Here is a 16,929-nt window from a genome sequence, read left to right as displayed (position 1 = left end):
TGAATCCAGTTATAGGTTAGATATCCTGCAGCTCTACATGCAAAAATTGCAAGTCATTCTGCCTTCAAGAAATGAGAGGAAAATTTTCATCACAGCACCAGCTCCCGATAGGTTGAATTGTCACGCTCTTCAAAACAATTTTTTTTTTTGAAACAGGGAAATTTCTAACAAACTGATATATATTTCACTGCCTTAGAAAGAATTGCTGGTACTGCTAGACTAGACTAGACAGAAGATCTGACCAGTATCTGATGAAGTAACGTCTAAGGAGAATATTCAAGTTAAATAATTGGCTTGGTGGATTTGCAGTAGAGTAGTTTTATTTCCAAATGCCACCTTTGGAGAAGTTGTTTCAAATTAGAATATTGTTTCCTCACTCCCCCACAGCCAATAATTTCTACAGATTTGCCAAGGCTTCTTTGTATATTCACATGGGAATTATTTGAAGATTTTCAATATCTGTGACTCTACTGGACTGGAGAAGTAACATCAAAACTGTGTTCTGATGTAGACTGAAGATTATATTTGTTCAAGACCAATAGGTTAACAGTAGTGTTGGAAGAAAACCCAAATTCCAAAACAATCCTCTTGAAGTCTCTCTACCAAGAGATACTCTTCTTTTGTTAGAATATTCTCCACATACCACATCTGTATTACATTTAGTGAAATATGGTCTGAAGCCTCTAACTCCATCATCTGTGCACAATGTCAGTTCTGTAGCAATTGCAAGTTATCACTCCTACTCTTACAAGCATTTTGTGGTAAACCTCCTCAGGTAGTTAATCTGGGTAAAAACTAATGCACCTTTCCCTTTTTCATCCATAGCCTCTGCACCCCTAAAAATAAAAAAATAATTGGAAGACTAATCCAGGTGAAGGTTAGCCTTTAGTGGAAACATCAGCTTCACTTAGTTGAAACTGCTGACAGCCCTAGAGACTCATGATGGAGTGCTACAGAATCACATTTTCATGAGCAACTTGAGTTCATTCATACTTAAGCCTTTTAGGGACCTATGCCTACTGATTAATAGATCCTATTTGTAGTTATTTGCCTGAACTTTGTTCTAACTGGTTATGCAGCTAAAGTGATCCACGACTTCAACAATCTATTAAAAATTGGTTTGTACATTATATTCTTGATAGCATACCAGAATTTTTTCTGTGTTCAGAGAAAGCACAGATTCACAAGATGAAGACCCTCCTATGTCACAATCCGATTCATGGAAGTGCAAAAATGATGAATCTGGGGGAAAAGAGAGAAAATACCTTTAGGAACTTGAAGAGTTACATGAATGTTCTATTATCACATCTCACATTTCCTCATGTTCATCTGAACAGCATCCCCATTGGGCACTCCACAGGGCAGAACTTCATGAAGTGCTTTCTGCACACAGCACTACATCCACACAGCCAGGGAAGCAACAGTTGACATGACTGCTTTTATATAATGTTTTATCACTACTTCTGCTTATCCTTTTAGCTAAAAAGACACGAAAAAAATAAAAACAAAGGTGCTAAAAAAGGGGAGGGGGATAAAAAGGGAAGAAGCTGGAAGCAAATAAGAAAAGTTTGGGGTAGACATGTCCCCATTTGGCATTATGATTCTGTTCACTGGCCCAAGAAATTAAAGACAAAATCATCGTTCCAACCCCAGAGAGGAAAATAAATGGAATGGACCATGCAGAGGTAGAGAAAGAGTTGCTGCTGGAAGTCCAGGAAACAGAGGTATAAAGACTGTTAAAAGCAGACAGAATAGTAAACCATAATTGACTGAACATATACAAAGGTCCTCACAGGTACATTACTAAGAGAGCCATTACAAAAAGTATAAGCCTGATTCAAGTCTATGAAAAGTCAAACACAGCTTGTTGGCATAGCAGAGAAAAAGTTTAACAAAGGAAACAAATAAACCAGTTACAGCAATAATCAACAAAACCCCCCAGATTGATACATTGTAGAAGTCACTGCTTCACCTACTTGGTGCTTTAACTGCTATCCCAACAGAATTGTTAGCTTTCAAATCTTCAGATCTTAAAGCTTCTACTAACTTGAAATATTTCAAGAGTAAACAAGAAAAAACAAATAAACAGTATTATCTATTTGATTCCATGTCACAAATACCAAATTTTATCATCTCCCCTAATGTTTGTAAATGTAAGCTTGATACAAAGTTTGAAAGGCTGGGGGGCAGTGTGTGTTTCTAATTCACTTTTACAGGCAGCACTATTCTTACATTTTGATTACATAAGGGTTGCAGTTAGTTAACTCCCCGTTTCTCACAAGTACAGGGCTAAAAGATAAAAAGAAACAGTCTTCTTATAAAGAGAAGTCAAAACAGCATCTAAAATCATTCCCTGTAAATAGAAACTTGGAACTAAGTTGAGCCATAAACGATAACTGGTGGGAGAATTTTTACAACAGAAGCAAAAGTGGCGAAAAGCAGAAGGTCAAAGTTTAAAGTCAGAAAGTCCTGTAAGAACAGTGGCTCACTACCCATAGTTTCCAGAAAAAGTGTTGCCAGTAAGAGGTTTCAACACTGCCCTTTGTTATTCACATTGGCCAAACCCTCTTGTGCTATGGCAGCATTATTAACACATTACTTGTTCTGTCGGTGCTTGTAAGTCAGTGACAGTTAAGAGCCATTGCTGTGGACTCACTGAGCAATTTTTGCTTCACAAACCAAAACAAAGAGGTGCAGCTACAGCCTACCACCGAATAATTTTCTGCATAACAGCAAGAATTTAGTGAAGGAACTTTTTAATAAGGTGGCAGGGAATAAGAAAAGCCTATCTGTTACAAGCTATAGGGGGAAAAGAAGCCTTCAAATCTTGCAATTCTTGGGGCAGCAAACTGGTTTACTCATCAGGAAGAATGGATCTGCCTTTGTCTGCAAGTTAGATACAGTCAAACCTGTACCACACTGTCGCATTAACAACTTTATGAAAAAGTAGAAACACCAACCAGAGAAATTACCCTGGACCTTGTAGTAGGCTACAAGAGAAACTATTTAATATAAAAAAATTCTCAGCTTCTAGGAAAGTTGTACTAAAACAAAGAGAGCCTAAGGGAATTTTTCAGCTGGCAATTTATTTAGCCACAGGATTTAAATAGCAAGGAATAAACTGCTATACAGCTATTTCAGGGTAAGTATGCTGTTCTGTAACTAAGGGCTATCTTATTATCAGTGTATGCAAAGTACCTGAAGTACCTGATGATTTAAGCAGAATTCCTTATATCAATCCCAATTACAGTGGTCTCTTAAAACAACATCCACCATTAAATCAAAATCTAATCTTCCAAACACACCTCTCAAGGAGTATCCCGAGTCAATCATTCATGTCTTAGTAACAAAGAGATGTAATCAAATGCTTTGCCATTTATTAACTTGTATAGAGATTTTATCTCAAAACTGGGTGAAAGTCTTTTTGGTTTTATGCTTAAGCTTGAATGATTTGGAGCAATGGTCACCTGAGATAACTTTCACGATCTGATTTAGTGTTTACGTACTATGGCTCTCAGGCACTGTAGCCACCTCCCCATCCCCCCCAAAAAAAGCAGCTGATGTAAAATACCTGCTTAACACAGGTAAGCAGGTATTTTATCTATATCAGATTTTTATTATCATCATATTATCAATATATCAGACATATTATCTAGATCAGATTTTATCTATATCAGATAAAAACTAAACAAAGAACTTTACACTGTGATGACAAAAGCACACACACAGAAGAAAAAAAAGCAGATGTAGGAAACTCATAACAAGGTATTTCTAGAAAGTTTGTAGTTTTGAGTGGATTACACTAGCTTTATATTGCCCTTAGGGACCACAGCAATTGCTGATATGAGCACAGACTTTATGAAATAGGGGGGAAAAAAAATAAAACCCTCCAGACAGCTAAGTAGTCATGACACATCACTGGTTGTTCTCATATAAATAATTGAGTGTCTATATTGCATTGAATTGATAAAATCTTTTTCTTCATCTGTATTACATGTACATTGTGACTCAGACTGGCATTTTTGTATAGCACGTTCACACTATATGCTCATGATGAAAGACCATAACAGATTACTTAAGTCACATGATCCTGATGCAACAAGTATTTAAGCACATAAAAATGGTTTTAACTGTGCCACCAATTAACTTGTAAAAGACCAGAAGATCTGCTACCTGAACTTGATGCTCCTGAAGAAAAGCATCCAGTTCACCAGCAAAATATATATAACTGTAGCTGAAAATGAATCAAGCCATATTCAACTCAACAATATGAGCTCAAGGGGTTGGCATGTCTGTGTGCTACTGAGTGCAGGGATTAAAAAGCACGCAGAGTCCAGCAACTAGACTTGGCAGGTTGGCAAGTGGGACGACACGAAGCCTCCTGGGTGCTAGCATAGGCCCTACGGTTTACACGTTCAAGGGGCGAGAGCTTTTCCTCCACTCAGTGCCACAGCCGTAGTCTCTGCCCCGCACTACACAACGGCACAACACTACTCGGAGGTGCAGCTTACACTGAAGATGCCTCGGTATGAGTCAGCTGAACAGCAGCAACGCGTACAGCCGCCCTCCCGCCGCCGGGAGCCCGCACCGCCCCAGGCCGGCGTCCCCTCGGCCACCCGGGGCCTCTCAGCGTCAGGCGAGGCCCGGCCGCGCTTTCCTCGTCTGCTCCCGCCGCCCTCCGCAGGAGCGGGGGGGTGGGGGGGGGTGGGGGAGGCGCCCGTACCGGCGCCCCCACCACCACCCCTGGCCTCAAGGCTCCGCAGGGCCGGCCGGGCTCCGCAGTGCCGGAGGGCTCAGCGCCGCCGGCCGCTGGGCTAACGGCCTCCTCACCCCCGCCCCGGGGCGGTCACCATGGCAACGCCCCCGACTCACCGCACTCGGCCGAGTACTGCTCTGCCCACTCCCCCGCCGAGGCGCAGCCCCCTGCCGGGCCCTGGCGCTGCCGGTGCAGCTCCTGCTTCAGCAGGGACAAGGCCGGGTACTGCTCGGTCAAGGCCAGCGCGGCCCGGGCCAGGGCCAGCACGGCCAGCGGCACCCACAGCCCCCTCACGGCCCTGGAGCCGCCGGCAGGTGCCATCTTCCCAGGGCGCATGCGCACCGCTTCCCCCTCAGCCGGGTACGGAGGGCGCCCCACGCTGCCTCTCCCACGGGACGGGCAGGGAGGAGGGCGCCGCCGCGTTGCCCCCTGGGACATGGAGTTCCGCGCCGGCGCGGCCCGGCCCGGCCTACGGCTGTAGCAGAAAACCACAACTCCCGGAATGCACCGCGGTGCGGGACAGGCCAGGCTCCGCCCCTGGACGCGGAAGCGAGGTGTGCTCTCGCGTGCCATGGCGGCGCTTGGCGCCTACCGCTGCATCGAGTGCAACAGGGAGGCGGCGGAGCTGTACAGGGACTACCAGCGCGGGGTGCTCCGTATCTCCATCTGCGTGAGTCGGGGCGGCGGCGGCCTGCGAGCGCGGCGGGGGCGGGGCGGCCGGGCAGCGGGCGAGGGAGGCCGGAGGGGAGGGGAGTGGCAGCGGGAGAGGGGTGCAAGCGGGAGGCTTCGACGTCAGCAGTGGCAGGCGGCGGCACGCGCGGCACGTGCCTGGCCGGTGGGCCGCGCCCCTGCACGCGCCTCGTGCGGCGGAAGCTGCCGCTGCTGCCGGGCTCGGGCCCCGGCCCACGGGGCGCGTTTCTTCGCGGCTCCGACGCCCGCGGGATGGCCGTTTTCCGGGGATCCGGGCGTAGGTTTCCTGTTTGCCGAGCTTCCCGCCGCCATTTCCTTCGTTTCTTCGAGGGCACCTGCACGGCAGCGCTGTCGGGGTTGGCCTGCGCGCTCCTGTACCGGCCGCTGCGGTACCTGCCCCGTGCTCCCAGTCTGCTACGTGCTGAGGCAGAGCTGAGCACGGCTCCGTCGTTGGACTTCGGTGAAGCTGACGAATAGTTGGCCATAAATGTCGGGTCTTGACTGATGATTATTCGACGTACACACAAGGACTTCTGTGTTACTTAGCCAGCTACAGCGGTTGTGCTTTCCAAAATGGTACCAGCATGTTCTAGGCTGTTTACTGCTCTCCCTTCCCACTCTGCCTCTCACAGAGTTTGGGTTTTTTCCCCTAGTGTTTTCATAATGTTAAAATAACTTTCTTCCCCTTTAGTGTCTCCCACGTTTTCTTGGAGACTTCATAGCTGCAGCAGAAAAGCATTTACCTTTTTAAGAAGTGTTTTCAACTATTTGTAAATTACTGTTATCAAATTTTGGTAGGGTTTATGTAGGCTTATCTCCAGTGGTTAGTTTTGACTTATTTTTTTGTAGTAAAAAATTGGATCACTTAGCACCCTATATTTTAGTGTGGGGAGGAAAAAAATAATTTTGGAATGGAGGGATCTGCAAATGCATCTTGACTAAGCCTTTGATTTATCTGTGATTGTGTTTCACAACATCCTGTCTGCTCCTTATAAAATTGGGAAACCTTGTTTTTGAACAAATCTTTTGTAAGGGATTAGTTGTGTATCATTCAGACTTCCTTTGCGGTTGTTTCCCCTGGTTTTGTAGCCTTTGGCATTTTGAGAATGCTGCTAGAAGATGGGTTAATTTACTAACCATGAAGCTATAAACATAATAGATGACCAAAAAGCTTTGTATGAAACCTGTGATTAATTCCTTTACACCTTTATAACTTTGAGTCATTAAAGCATTTCTTAGATCAAAAATAGAGATCGTAGGCAACCAGATCTTAGGGGCCTGTGGCCAGTTTATATTTGGGGAAAATAGTGGTTAGCTCAAGCTGAAAGATGTACATGTTAGATCTCAGCTTCTCTTACCAAGAAGCTGTGAAAACAAGATATGTACAAATTACTGATGATAGTAGAAAGAGCTGATTCACATCCTTCTCTTTTCCCAGCCCAGCAGTCAGTTAAGATGGCTTGTTGCTATAGAGCATAAACCAGCTGAAAATGCACTCAAAAATCTCTGCAGACGTTTCAAAAACTGGAGAGATCAGCGGTTTTCTTAGGTAAAAGACAGACAGAGTAATAGAGATTCATTTCTACTGGCTTTAGACATGCACACTGCAAGGAAAAATTGATTTTTAGTTGCTTTTTCGTGTTAGTATAATGTGTCATGTTTAGTAGTGGATATGAACTACATCAGATCATTGGTAGTCAAATCATGTAGTCAAAATTCATCATTAGTACATGATAAACATGTAAATGGTTTTCTTTGGAGCTCTTTCATGTGGAGCTTCAAGCTCATCTTTGAAGTCAGGACAAGTTGGATACAAAAGGACAAATATAAAGCTTATGCCTGCAGCCATATCACATAAGATTTAGCACATCTTGTAAACCCAGGTCATCAATTATGGTTGTTAATTTGGCTATGATAATTTCTAAGGGAAACTGGGAGCCAGTAGATGGCACCCGTTCCTCTTATCATTTAACCATTTGAGGACTGGTCTTCAGGAGCTGTGGCATCCCATGTAGAATCAAAGACTTAAGTCCCAGTTGCTGTGTTCATCACAAACGCCAAACTCTTACAAAAAGAGTAAAGAACAGACTAAAAGAAAGAGTAAAGAATCACATTTTCCTAGCAACTTGGAATTCTGTCCACCTTTCTTCATGCAGGCCCAAGATAGGTACCATTTTTCACTTCCTCCTACCAGTCTGTTTCCTCTCTATGTTGTGGGTTATCATGGTTCAGTTTCAGTCTTAGTCCTAGTTGCTCTTATGTGGTGCCGTGTCATATCATCTCTAACCCTTTCTCTCCATTTCTGGCCACCCAGGAAGTGCTGAGAGTAGCAGTGGTCCACATCAGGAACAAGCAATACAAAGCACGTTAGTAAGAAACACCTTAGCTCACAGTTTATAAAGTGGAGATGAGAACATTAGAAGATTGCCAAGATCAAAAGATTCCTTCAGTTGAACTGATCTGAATTCAGCTTTATCTGCATATTGCAAGAAATCACTGCTGTCGTCTCCAGCTACCAAGAGCTCATGGTTTCTAGGGCTATTCTTGTTTTACTTTTTCCTTTTAATCTGGAAGAATAGTTTTGTCACTGCACTAAACCTCTGCAGGCATGCTACTCCATGCAGGCAATGCTATGCTCCGGCCAGAGACCTGAAAAGTTGGTCAGCATCACGCTACTGACAACAAAAAGTAGTCAGGTACAGAATGTGATTTGGTACCCTTCACAGACTTTCACGAGCAGTGTTATGAGTTTGGCAGTGTTATGAATCATCTTAACCGGAAAATAATGATGGCTTAGAAGTTTTCTCCACTTTAGAAAATATGAAGATCCCACTTGTCAGTGTGAAACATCATTTATATCAGATATTTATAAAACTTAGAGTGTAGGCCTCTAAAAACTTATGAAAAGCTGAAGGTATGTAAGAAAAATTTGAGGTCTGAGATGAGATTAGAAGGTGTGACCACTCAACCTGAGAACAGTTTTCATCTGTCTTTGTGGAATTAGAGCATCGAGTACTGCTACTCCATTGTAGCATAAGGGAGAAAAAGTGAAAAGTACATAGAAAGATATTGTATAGTGATACTCAAAGGGAGGCCAATGGACATCATCTAGATAATTTTTTTTGTTAAAAAGCTTTGGGATACTTGTGTTTCATTCCTATTTTCAAGTAGTCCATGAAAATACCGACACATTAAGGAAAAAAACATTTGTTCCATATGATATGTAACATAAAGGGTTTCTTTCCTTATTTTGGCCCTAGAAAATTAGGAACAAGCAGAACATTGCGAAGATTATCACTGTTTTACACTGACCTATGGACTTGCCCCATACTAGTTTAAAGTTATCCTTGATAAATTAATATATCTGTGTCTAAAAGGTCTTTGCCATTCTCAGGATGTTCCTGTCATTCAACACCTTTCGGAACATTGTCTTGAGGTTGAAGAAGCTAAGTTGTCCCAACAGCATCTTCTATCTAGTCCTACATTTCTTTTTAGGATGTGTTTAACCTGATCTGGGTCTGATTTTCAGGTGGAAGATTTAAATTTGAATGCCTAAGCAAAATACCATGATTCTGTATTCTGTTACTAATCTGTTGAAGAGAAGAATGGATTTTTTCCAGAGGCAAATACTAAAAGCTTCCATTAGGGAACATCTGTTTGCAGCCCACAATATTAGAGTACAATTTTGGAAATTCAGCCTAGTATTCATGGTGCTGCTTCAGTTTAGTTCTTGCAGCATTTGTTATTGATCTTAAGATAATTAAAAGTTTCTTTGAGGTCCATATTGTAATTTTAATGTGGGCAAGCATTAAGGGCCTCACAAGTGTTAATAACTACTCTGGAAATAAATTTGCAACAGATACTGAAGAAACTAAAGAAACCTTCTTCTATCAAACATGAAAGTCCACGCAGTACCATGAAACTCAGGCCATGACTTTTGTTAAGAGCTCTGCGAGGTAGCTAACTGCCACAAACTTGTCGAGTTCTGTAACTTTTTTTTAATCTGTTTTGTTTAATCAAGGCCGGTTTCAGCAGAAGCCTAGCCCAGACCTCTGGTGTTGTGCATTCCTTCTTGCTTGAGATTCACGTTTAGTGAATGAACCTTTTTCTTATCCTGCATATATTTTGCTGTGGAAGTGCCATTACAAGAGACAGGTGGACTATTGCTCCTTAAAAAGAACTTAAAGGTACTTAAAAATGGATAATGAAATTCTGAGGAAATTCACCTCCTCAGGGAGACCTGTTCAATATGTTTTTTCTTCAGTGTGATAACGGGGGGGTGGCAGGGCATGTGTGTGGGGTGTGCAGGCGTGTTAGGATTGCCTCCAGTGAAAGTGACTTCTGATGGTTGCTTTGCAACTCATGGGTGTGATTCTAGTCTTGTGCTGTGAACGTGCTGATGTTTTCCCTGTTCCAGACCAGAAGTGATGGTGAAAGTAAGTCTAGGTGGTTCTTTACAGAGGAGATTTTCATTAGTTATTTTGAGATCCTTAAAACTTGAATGATCTGTAAGTAATACAGCAAATCTTCACTGAATATATTATGAACCAACTATTAACAACAGTAACAAAAAATACTGTTCAGATAACACTGCCGCTACAGTATTAATGCTATAGGGGGAAAAAACCACCCACGTTTGGCTAACCTGGAATAAATTCTGCAGTCAAAGTGCAATTAATATAAAAGGAAATTAGCAAACTTGACTTATTCAAAAATAGAAGGAAAAATGTGCAATTTTTTAAAATTTGGTTTTAAATTACATATATGTTGTTGTGTTTAAAAATATAGTTTCAAAAATGTTAATCAGTCCAGACCCTAACAAAGGGAAAGAAATTATTCACTGCAATATGTAGAACTCAGTCAGGATCCCCCTTGTGTTTTGTAATAAGAAAGCCAAATTGCCTGAGCAGTACACACTTCATTTAGCTTTTCTGCAATTAAAAAATAATTGAGAAGCTCTTTTATTGCAGCAAGGCAGAGAGGCTGTAAATGCTTTGAATGCAAAGCATTTATGTGGTAAGGTAAAGAATCTGTCAAGAGTGCAAAGATCATCCTGGAAAATAAAATATGTTATTTTTCATATTTACATAACTCAATCTACAGACCAACTCACTACTGGAAAACGTATTGTATAGGAAAAATTATAAAACAGTATTTTTAATTTCAGTTTTCTGAAATGGAATGCATCTGAAACTGGACTGTTTTGTTTTTCAGCTTATTATGACACTTAGCCACATCCCTAATAAAGAACCCATCCCTGAAAGCAGCACAGCTAATTACATTTTATTGTTTAAGGGTGCAACTGGGATTAAGGGCGCTCTCGCAAGATGATGGGTCCATGTTAGTTTGCCCTATGAACCTATGTAAATGGACTTATGTTCATGTTGAAGCTATGTAAATGTTGTTAAAATTTGCTGTATATGTAGTCCAGCAAAAAATTGTAGCTTAATTTTGCTGAACTCCAATCCCTGAAGAAAGGAATACTAAAATGAGACTGTTTCACCGGTGTTTCTAATATCCAGAGATTTGTAAACGTGTTCCTGGTGTGGTTTTCATGTTACTTTTAATTCAGGATGAAGCCTGGTTATTCAGTGTATATTTTTATTTTCTGTAGTGTCCTATGGCTTCCTCTTCAAGAACATTTTTCTTTTCCACCACTGCCATCCCAAAATACTTCTACTTAAAAATTCAGTTATGTTTTAATGTTGGAGAGAGCACTCTAAAAAAGTCATGTTCATATACTTTAGGAACTTTGCCCTTCAGTGATAGTAGGTATTTCCTCACATATTTGTACACTGTATTGTATTTGGCATATGTTTGTGAACTGTGTTTGGAGTTGAGTATCTTCGATGAACAAAGAAAAGGTATGTCTTTTGAGTAATGTTATATAAAAGGCTGATAAACATGCAGTCAGAGTTAACATTTCAGTACTTGTTTTGTCTTATTTAATACAGCTGAGATGTTAAAACTTATGTTACTTAACTATTTTGGATTGCTTTGATCAGAAAGAGTCTGATACACTACGCTGAAAAACATGATTGTACTAGCTTTTGAAGATTTCTTTTTTTCTTGAAGCTGCCTTTGCTCATTTTTTTTTAAATACTTTTTTTTTAAGATAACTAAGCAAATTTCTAAGTTATGAGAAAGGAAGGGTTTTTTTGGAAACAACAGACAAGCATAGTCAAATATTCCTAAATATTTGCCTAGTCAAACAATTCCTAAACTAATATCCATTTAAATTCATTAGAATATTGAAATACATTCAACACCCTTTTTTAGGGTATTTTTTTAGGATTTTTTGCAGTATCTGCTGGACTTCTCTATGTCAGTATCAAACATTCATAATTTTCCTTAAATTTGCCAATTTAGAAGATGGGTAAATAGAATTTATGGTGTCAAGCTTGACCTTTCTGTTCTGCAACATAATTTGAAAGTACCTTTTAATCAAAGTAATGTCTATGTTTTCCAGGAAAGATACCAGTTATTTCCTGTTTCTGATGTTAGTTACCTATTTAAGGAAGAAATTAAAAACTGGTTAAAAACATAGAGAAATCCAGTTACTTCTTTCTCTCATTTTAGAACTGGTTATGATGACTGAGGCGTCTCTCCAAGAAAGCCCAAATAAGATTGAAAAAGCTCAGTTTTGTTAAAGATGTGCCTTCTTCAGTCATGCTGAACAGGCCATTGACTGCAGCTGTGCGGAACTGCAATTGGGAATGAGACGTGAGCACCAGTATTGCAGTTCACTCCAAACTGCCTGACTAAAATCTTAAAAGTAAGCGTGCAAGCAGTTCTCCATAGCTGAGCTACTCGTACTGATCTTCTCTGAAAGTGTTAGTGATTATCAATGTCTGTGAAGTTACATCGCTGTAACTAGATAAAGCTCTATCTAGTTAAACCTATGTGCACTTAAACTGCATTAACCCTTGCTTGCATTGATTTTGCTGAAGTCAGGCTCTAGTCACAAGTTTCCTTCCTAGGCATTTAAGCTTAGTGTCAGATGTTTTAGTAGTACAGCTGGAAAAAATAACAAAAAAGCCAGGTATGGAGAAAAATTTCATCCTAGAGGGTCTATTAATTCTGTAATGTTCTCATGGTATATCAAGTGTCATCTTCATTTTGTCCAATTAGACTATGGCAGCACACACGCAAGTCTCTTGCAGTAGGGTGGTTTGTAGGTCTCACAAGTCCCTGAATGAACTCGCGCTGGGTAGGTCACTGGCTGGATAAACACGAAGGACTTTTCCTTCGTACAATTGAGACTCAAATAGAAACGAAGTTTATTACGAATAGGGCTCTCTTCTAGCTCTAGAAGACAGGCAGACATGAGAGAGAGAGAGAGAGGAGTCCTTGAAGATGGCTGCTCTTTTGTGATACAGCAGATTTTCTTTTCCTGTTGAAGTAACACAAGAGAAATAGGATTCTTAAATGTTTGGTGGTGCTATGCTGAAATACTGAATTAAACATTCATTAACATTAATACGTTACTTGTGTATTCATTTGTTGCAGTCTCCTTATACATATGCAGTAGAATTTCTGTATCGTTGGTTTTGCCTGGAGGGTTGGTCTGATGTATTTTAATTGTCTAAAATCCATGTCAGCTGTCAGTGAAAATTTGTCAGTACCTCTTAACTGCAAGTTTTTTGATTGGTGTTTGGTTGGGACCCTCCACTTGAAAAGATCATTCTTTACTCTTCTCAGAAAGATTTTTGACCCTGGTCAAAAAATGTTCTGTTGTAGGAAAATTTGAGAGCATAATAAATCCCGGGGTATGTCGGATATCCTTCATCTAACCTTTATGACACCCATTGTGTTCAAGAATAATCTTCTTTTGTTTATGCTTGTCCAGTGCTTGTGTGAATAAGCCTATAAAAAAATTAGAGTTTTCCTGTTTTACATCAACACAGAGATTTGACATATGTAAATTACCACCTGTAAGAATATCTGTTCATTATCTCCCTGTAGAAAGAAATGAAACAAGACACTGCCTTTAATTATAGTTGCAATTTCTTTTTCACTCTATTAAGTGCTGTAGCTGTGGTCTTCTGTTAATTATGTTCTTTCTTCCCTCTCTCTCACTTTAATTTTAGACCTATCAAACTGTTGGTTAATTGAGTCAGTTTTTGAATTCATTACCTGTAACTTGTGTACTATCATACTCAGTATTTTCTTTTCTAATCCAAATGAGTTTGTTGGGTTTTTTCCTTGAGCTGGACCAAGAATTACTGATTAGTGGTAGGAACATTCCTTAGACACTCTATTCAGCTTATGCATTTGTTCAGATGTTTTCCTCGATATGGATATTGGACTTTTGGGTCAGTTTGCTAGTGAAATTTTGCTTCTCAATTTCTCCAATAGTAACTCTGGTAAGAAGCAAGGCAAAGTTAACTTTGGACACAAGGAATCCCTGTAAAATTGAAAAAACCCTTTTTGTTCTTTCCTGGGAGCTTGTCTGTAGGTGTGTGTTGTCTAATGCTGCACTTTTGACTGTTACAGCGTTTCAGAAAGCCGTGCGCATAGATTTCTCTTCTGGCAGCACACAGCCGCGCGCTCATTAAAACGGAAATGGAGATCGTTTCTATGACTGTTGTACTCTGAGCATGGCCGCTAATGTGAAGGCCCAGGGGAGTGGGATTAGCTGAGGAGAGGTTGGAGGCAACAAGCAGCTGAACTGGAGGATCGGCAGCAGGAGACAGCTGGCCTGCAGGCGAGCACCATTCTGCAAGCGCGCTCGTTTGAGCTGAAGGGGTTGCTGTGATCAACTGCTGCCGCTCCTCAGCTCTCTGCTAGAAGTGATTTCCCCCTCAGGTCTGCTAGGTGAGCCTCTTGTAAGACTGTTATTTAACTGTCCTGTTCACAGTTAGCATTATAGCCTTTTGTTAGCCTTTCTCGTTTAAGTCAAGGAGTGACCACCCATGCAGGTAAGTCAATAAATCTGAAGGGGGTTGATGACAAGCGGTTCCCCGTGGTCTGGGTGGAATAACCTCTCTAGTAGGCACAGCGAGAACCGGCAGATGTATTGGAGAAGTGATGGTCTAGTGTCTTGCCACTGTTCAGTAGCAATTTCTGACTCTGGCTATATCTGTGTGTGAAAACTACATTATCAGTATTCTAAATATATTGGTGTTTGTTCAATAATGGAAAATGAATTGAAACATCTGGACTACTTACCGTTATGGAAGACCAATGTAACATGAAAAAACATTTACTTTTTTTCTTGAAAGAAGGAAAAAGGTAGGATAGGAGGATGAAGCATCTCTTTAAAGATAAAAAGAGTGATAAAAGAAATAAAGATAAGAAATAAAGATAAAAAGTGATAAAAGAAATTAATTTTCTTTCCAAAAAATACCCCAAAAAAACCCCAAAATACCCAGTAGACAGGCTATGATCAGATGACCTTTAACAAGATACTGGTGCATTTCTTCAGTGTTGGGAAGCCAGTTTGGGTTTTTTTTGCATCTGTAGGACACAAAATGATTAATAAGTACATCGCTGTATAGTTTATTATCTGTGTTAATCTGAAACCTATAAAAATCGATAATGCATCTTTATGTTTTATAAGGGAAATCCTAGTGTCAAGCGGGGGGAAGCAATTTTTCTGGATGGATTAAAGACCTATTGAAAGTGAAGGTTACTTTAAAGAAAGACTAATAAGAATTGAATAGCTACTTTGTATTTATGCAGTTGTGCTAAGTGTAGAGGAACATTTAATTAATGCTTGCTTTTTTTGCTTTTTTTCTCCTAATTCTTGTTATTTTGTGACTTTCAGAAATCCTGCCAGAAACCTGTGGACAAATACATTGAGTATGATCCTGTTATCATCTTGATTAATGCTGTTTTATGTAAAGCACAAGCATACAGGCACATTCTTTTCAATACAAAGATAAATGTAAGTTGCTATGCCCCTAACCTGTGACTTTGGGGGGGGGGGGGGGGGGGGGAAGATATAGTTAGGTTTGGTAACTTGGTTGTAATAGTTGTAAAATTTTAGGAACTGTTCTTCTGCCCTTCTGCAGGTTCCATCAAGCTGAATCAGTTTTGTTCTCGAACAGGTTAAGCGTCTAATATCGTGAATAGAACACATGAGATCTCAAACTCCAGCTGTTACTAAGAAAGTTACTGTCTCCCCAGCAGTGATACCACAGTATGAGAAAATATAGCAGTCATCCCACATGTTAAAGAGAGTCCTAATTGGACTCATTGGAAGAGAAAGGTCTAATTTCAAGTTCATTTCCAACTTAAATTTCTGTTGGAAACAGTTCTTTTTGAAACAAGCTGTAGTATATATAACATACTATATTAAAAATACTATGCCAATTAAACCTACTGTACTAATTTCTCATGAGTTTCCTACTGAGTAATTAACCGTGTCCTCAAAACTATAGCAAAAGATCATGGCTTTCATGTGAAGTGTTGATGATGCAGAAGTTATTGATGCAGAGTTACGTAGTCATCTTAGTTGTGCTGGCTCAGCTGGAGTGTAGAGGTGTAGCTTTTCTGACAGAATTGCATACTTTTACTTTAAGGATTGATTTCCCAGAGAGGGAAGCTAATCTAGAGCAAACTGTCCAAGCATAAGTGTATGCTGTGTTTGTGTTGGTACCTCTTAGCCAGTGTTAAGCGATATAGATAGATACACTCACCTCGTCTTTCAAGCATAAATCTGACTAAAGGTTTTTAATGAATTCAATGCTTCTGGAGACTGGTAATGATGTTTTCCGTGAGGCTTCTGGAAGAACTATTCTGTCTGTGGAAATTTTGTCTATTCAAATAAATTGAGTTGAATTTTAAATTGGCTTGGCCTGTGCATGTGTGTGCAATTGGTATAACTAGTCTCTAATGGAAAAAGTAGAATCCACGCACAGAAATTGCATTGGTTTATTTAAATCTGTATAAAATCAGAATTCACCCCACGTACACACTGGCTTACAGACTGTTTAGTGTGGAAACATGCTAACTGTGGACCCTCACGATATCGTTTTTGCAGTCACTTCAGAGGATACTTTTAAGTTTTGTTTAGTTACATTGCTCCATTTATTTTTGCTTCTTCATCCTTATCTGAACTGAGAAATGGTTTTGGTATAACTACACTACCAGTTTCTTCTAATGGAGATTGTCCCAGGGAAAACCAGAAACAAGGCTATTTAAACCAGTTCACTGAAGGGAGTAGTTGCCCTGAAACTAAAATTTTTGCTAGTATAGTTCTGCTAGCTATGGCACAGTTTTGTTTTTATATTCCTAACTGAAACACCCTTCCCAATTTAAAAAAAAAAAAGTATAGAGCAGGCTTTGCAACCTACAGTTACATGCTTTCTTCTGTATGGAACTGTTTCCTACCTTCTCTAGTGGGCTTATCATGTTAATTTATCTTAAAAGGATGATGTGCTAAACTAGTGGCTCAACAGAAGTAATTTGCTTATATTTCTAAACAAAAAATAATAAACTTACAGAGCCTGTTTCTGTGGAGATGTAGACGTGTATTT

At 40.3% G+C, this 16,929-nt stretch overlaps 1 protein-coding gene and 1 long non-coding RNA gene across 3 annotated transcripts in view; one reads left to right on the top strand and one right to left on the bottom strand.

The window, feature by feature from the left end:
* TTC13 (tetratricopeptide repeat domain 13) overlaps nt 1–5,111 on the bottom strand; it is a 44,037-nt gene extending 38,926 nt beyond the window's left edge. For both annotated transcript variants that reach the window (XM_075495853.1, XM_075495851.1), the window contains exons 1-2: nt 4,873–5,111; nt 1,148–1,242 (exon numbers count right to left, since the gene is read on the bottom strand). In XM_075495853.1, coding sequence (XP_075351968.1) covers nt 1,148–1,242; nt 4,873–5,092 — 315 coding nt within the window. In that variant the 5' untranslated portion in view covers nt 5,093–5,111. The remainder of the gene's footprint in view (nt 1–1,147; nt 1,243–4,872) is intronic.
* Nucleotides 5,112–8,375: 3,264 nt separating this feature from the next.
* On the top strand, nt 8,376–15,335 carry LOC142406962 (uncharacterized). Its single transcript, XR_012774763.1, has 3 exons — nt 8,376–9,633; nt 12,026–12,221; nt 15,216–15,335. It is a non-coding gene; the product is annotated as an uncharacterized LOC142406962 (long non-coding RNA).
* The last annotated feature ends 1,594 nt before the right edge of the window (nt 15,336–16,929 follow it).

Source organism: Mycteria americana, chromosome 3 (assembly GCF_035582795.1).
Source record: "Mycteria americana isolate JAX WOST 10 ecotype Jacksonville Zoo and Gardens chromosome 3, USCA_MyAme_1.0, whole genome shotgun sequence".
NCBI lineage: Eukaryota > Metazoa > Chordata > Aves > Ciconiiformes > Ciconiidae > Mycteria > Mycteria americana.
The sequence above is the reverse complement of the archived record's forward strand: the minus strand, read 5'-3'. Positions and strand labels throughout refer to the sequence as shown.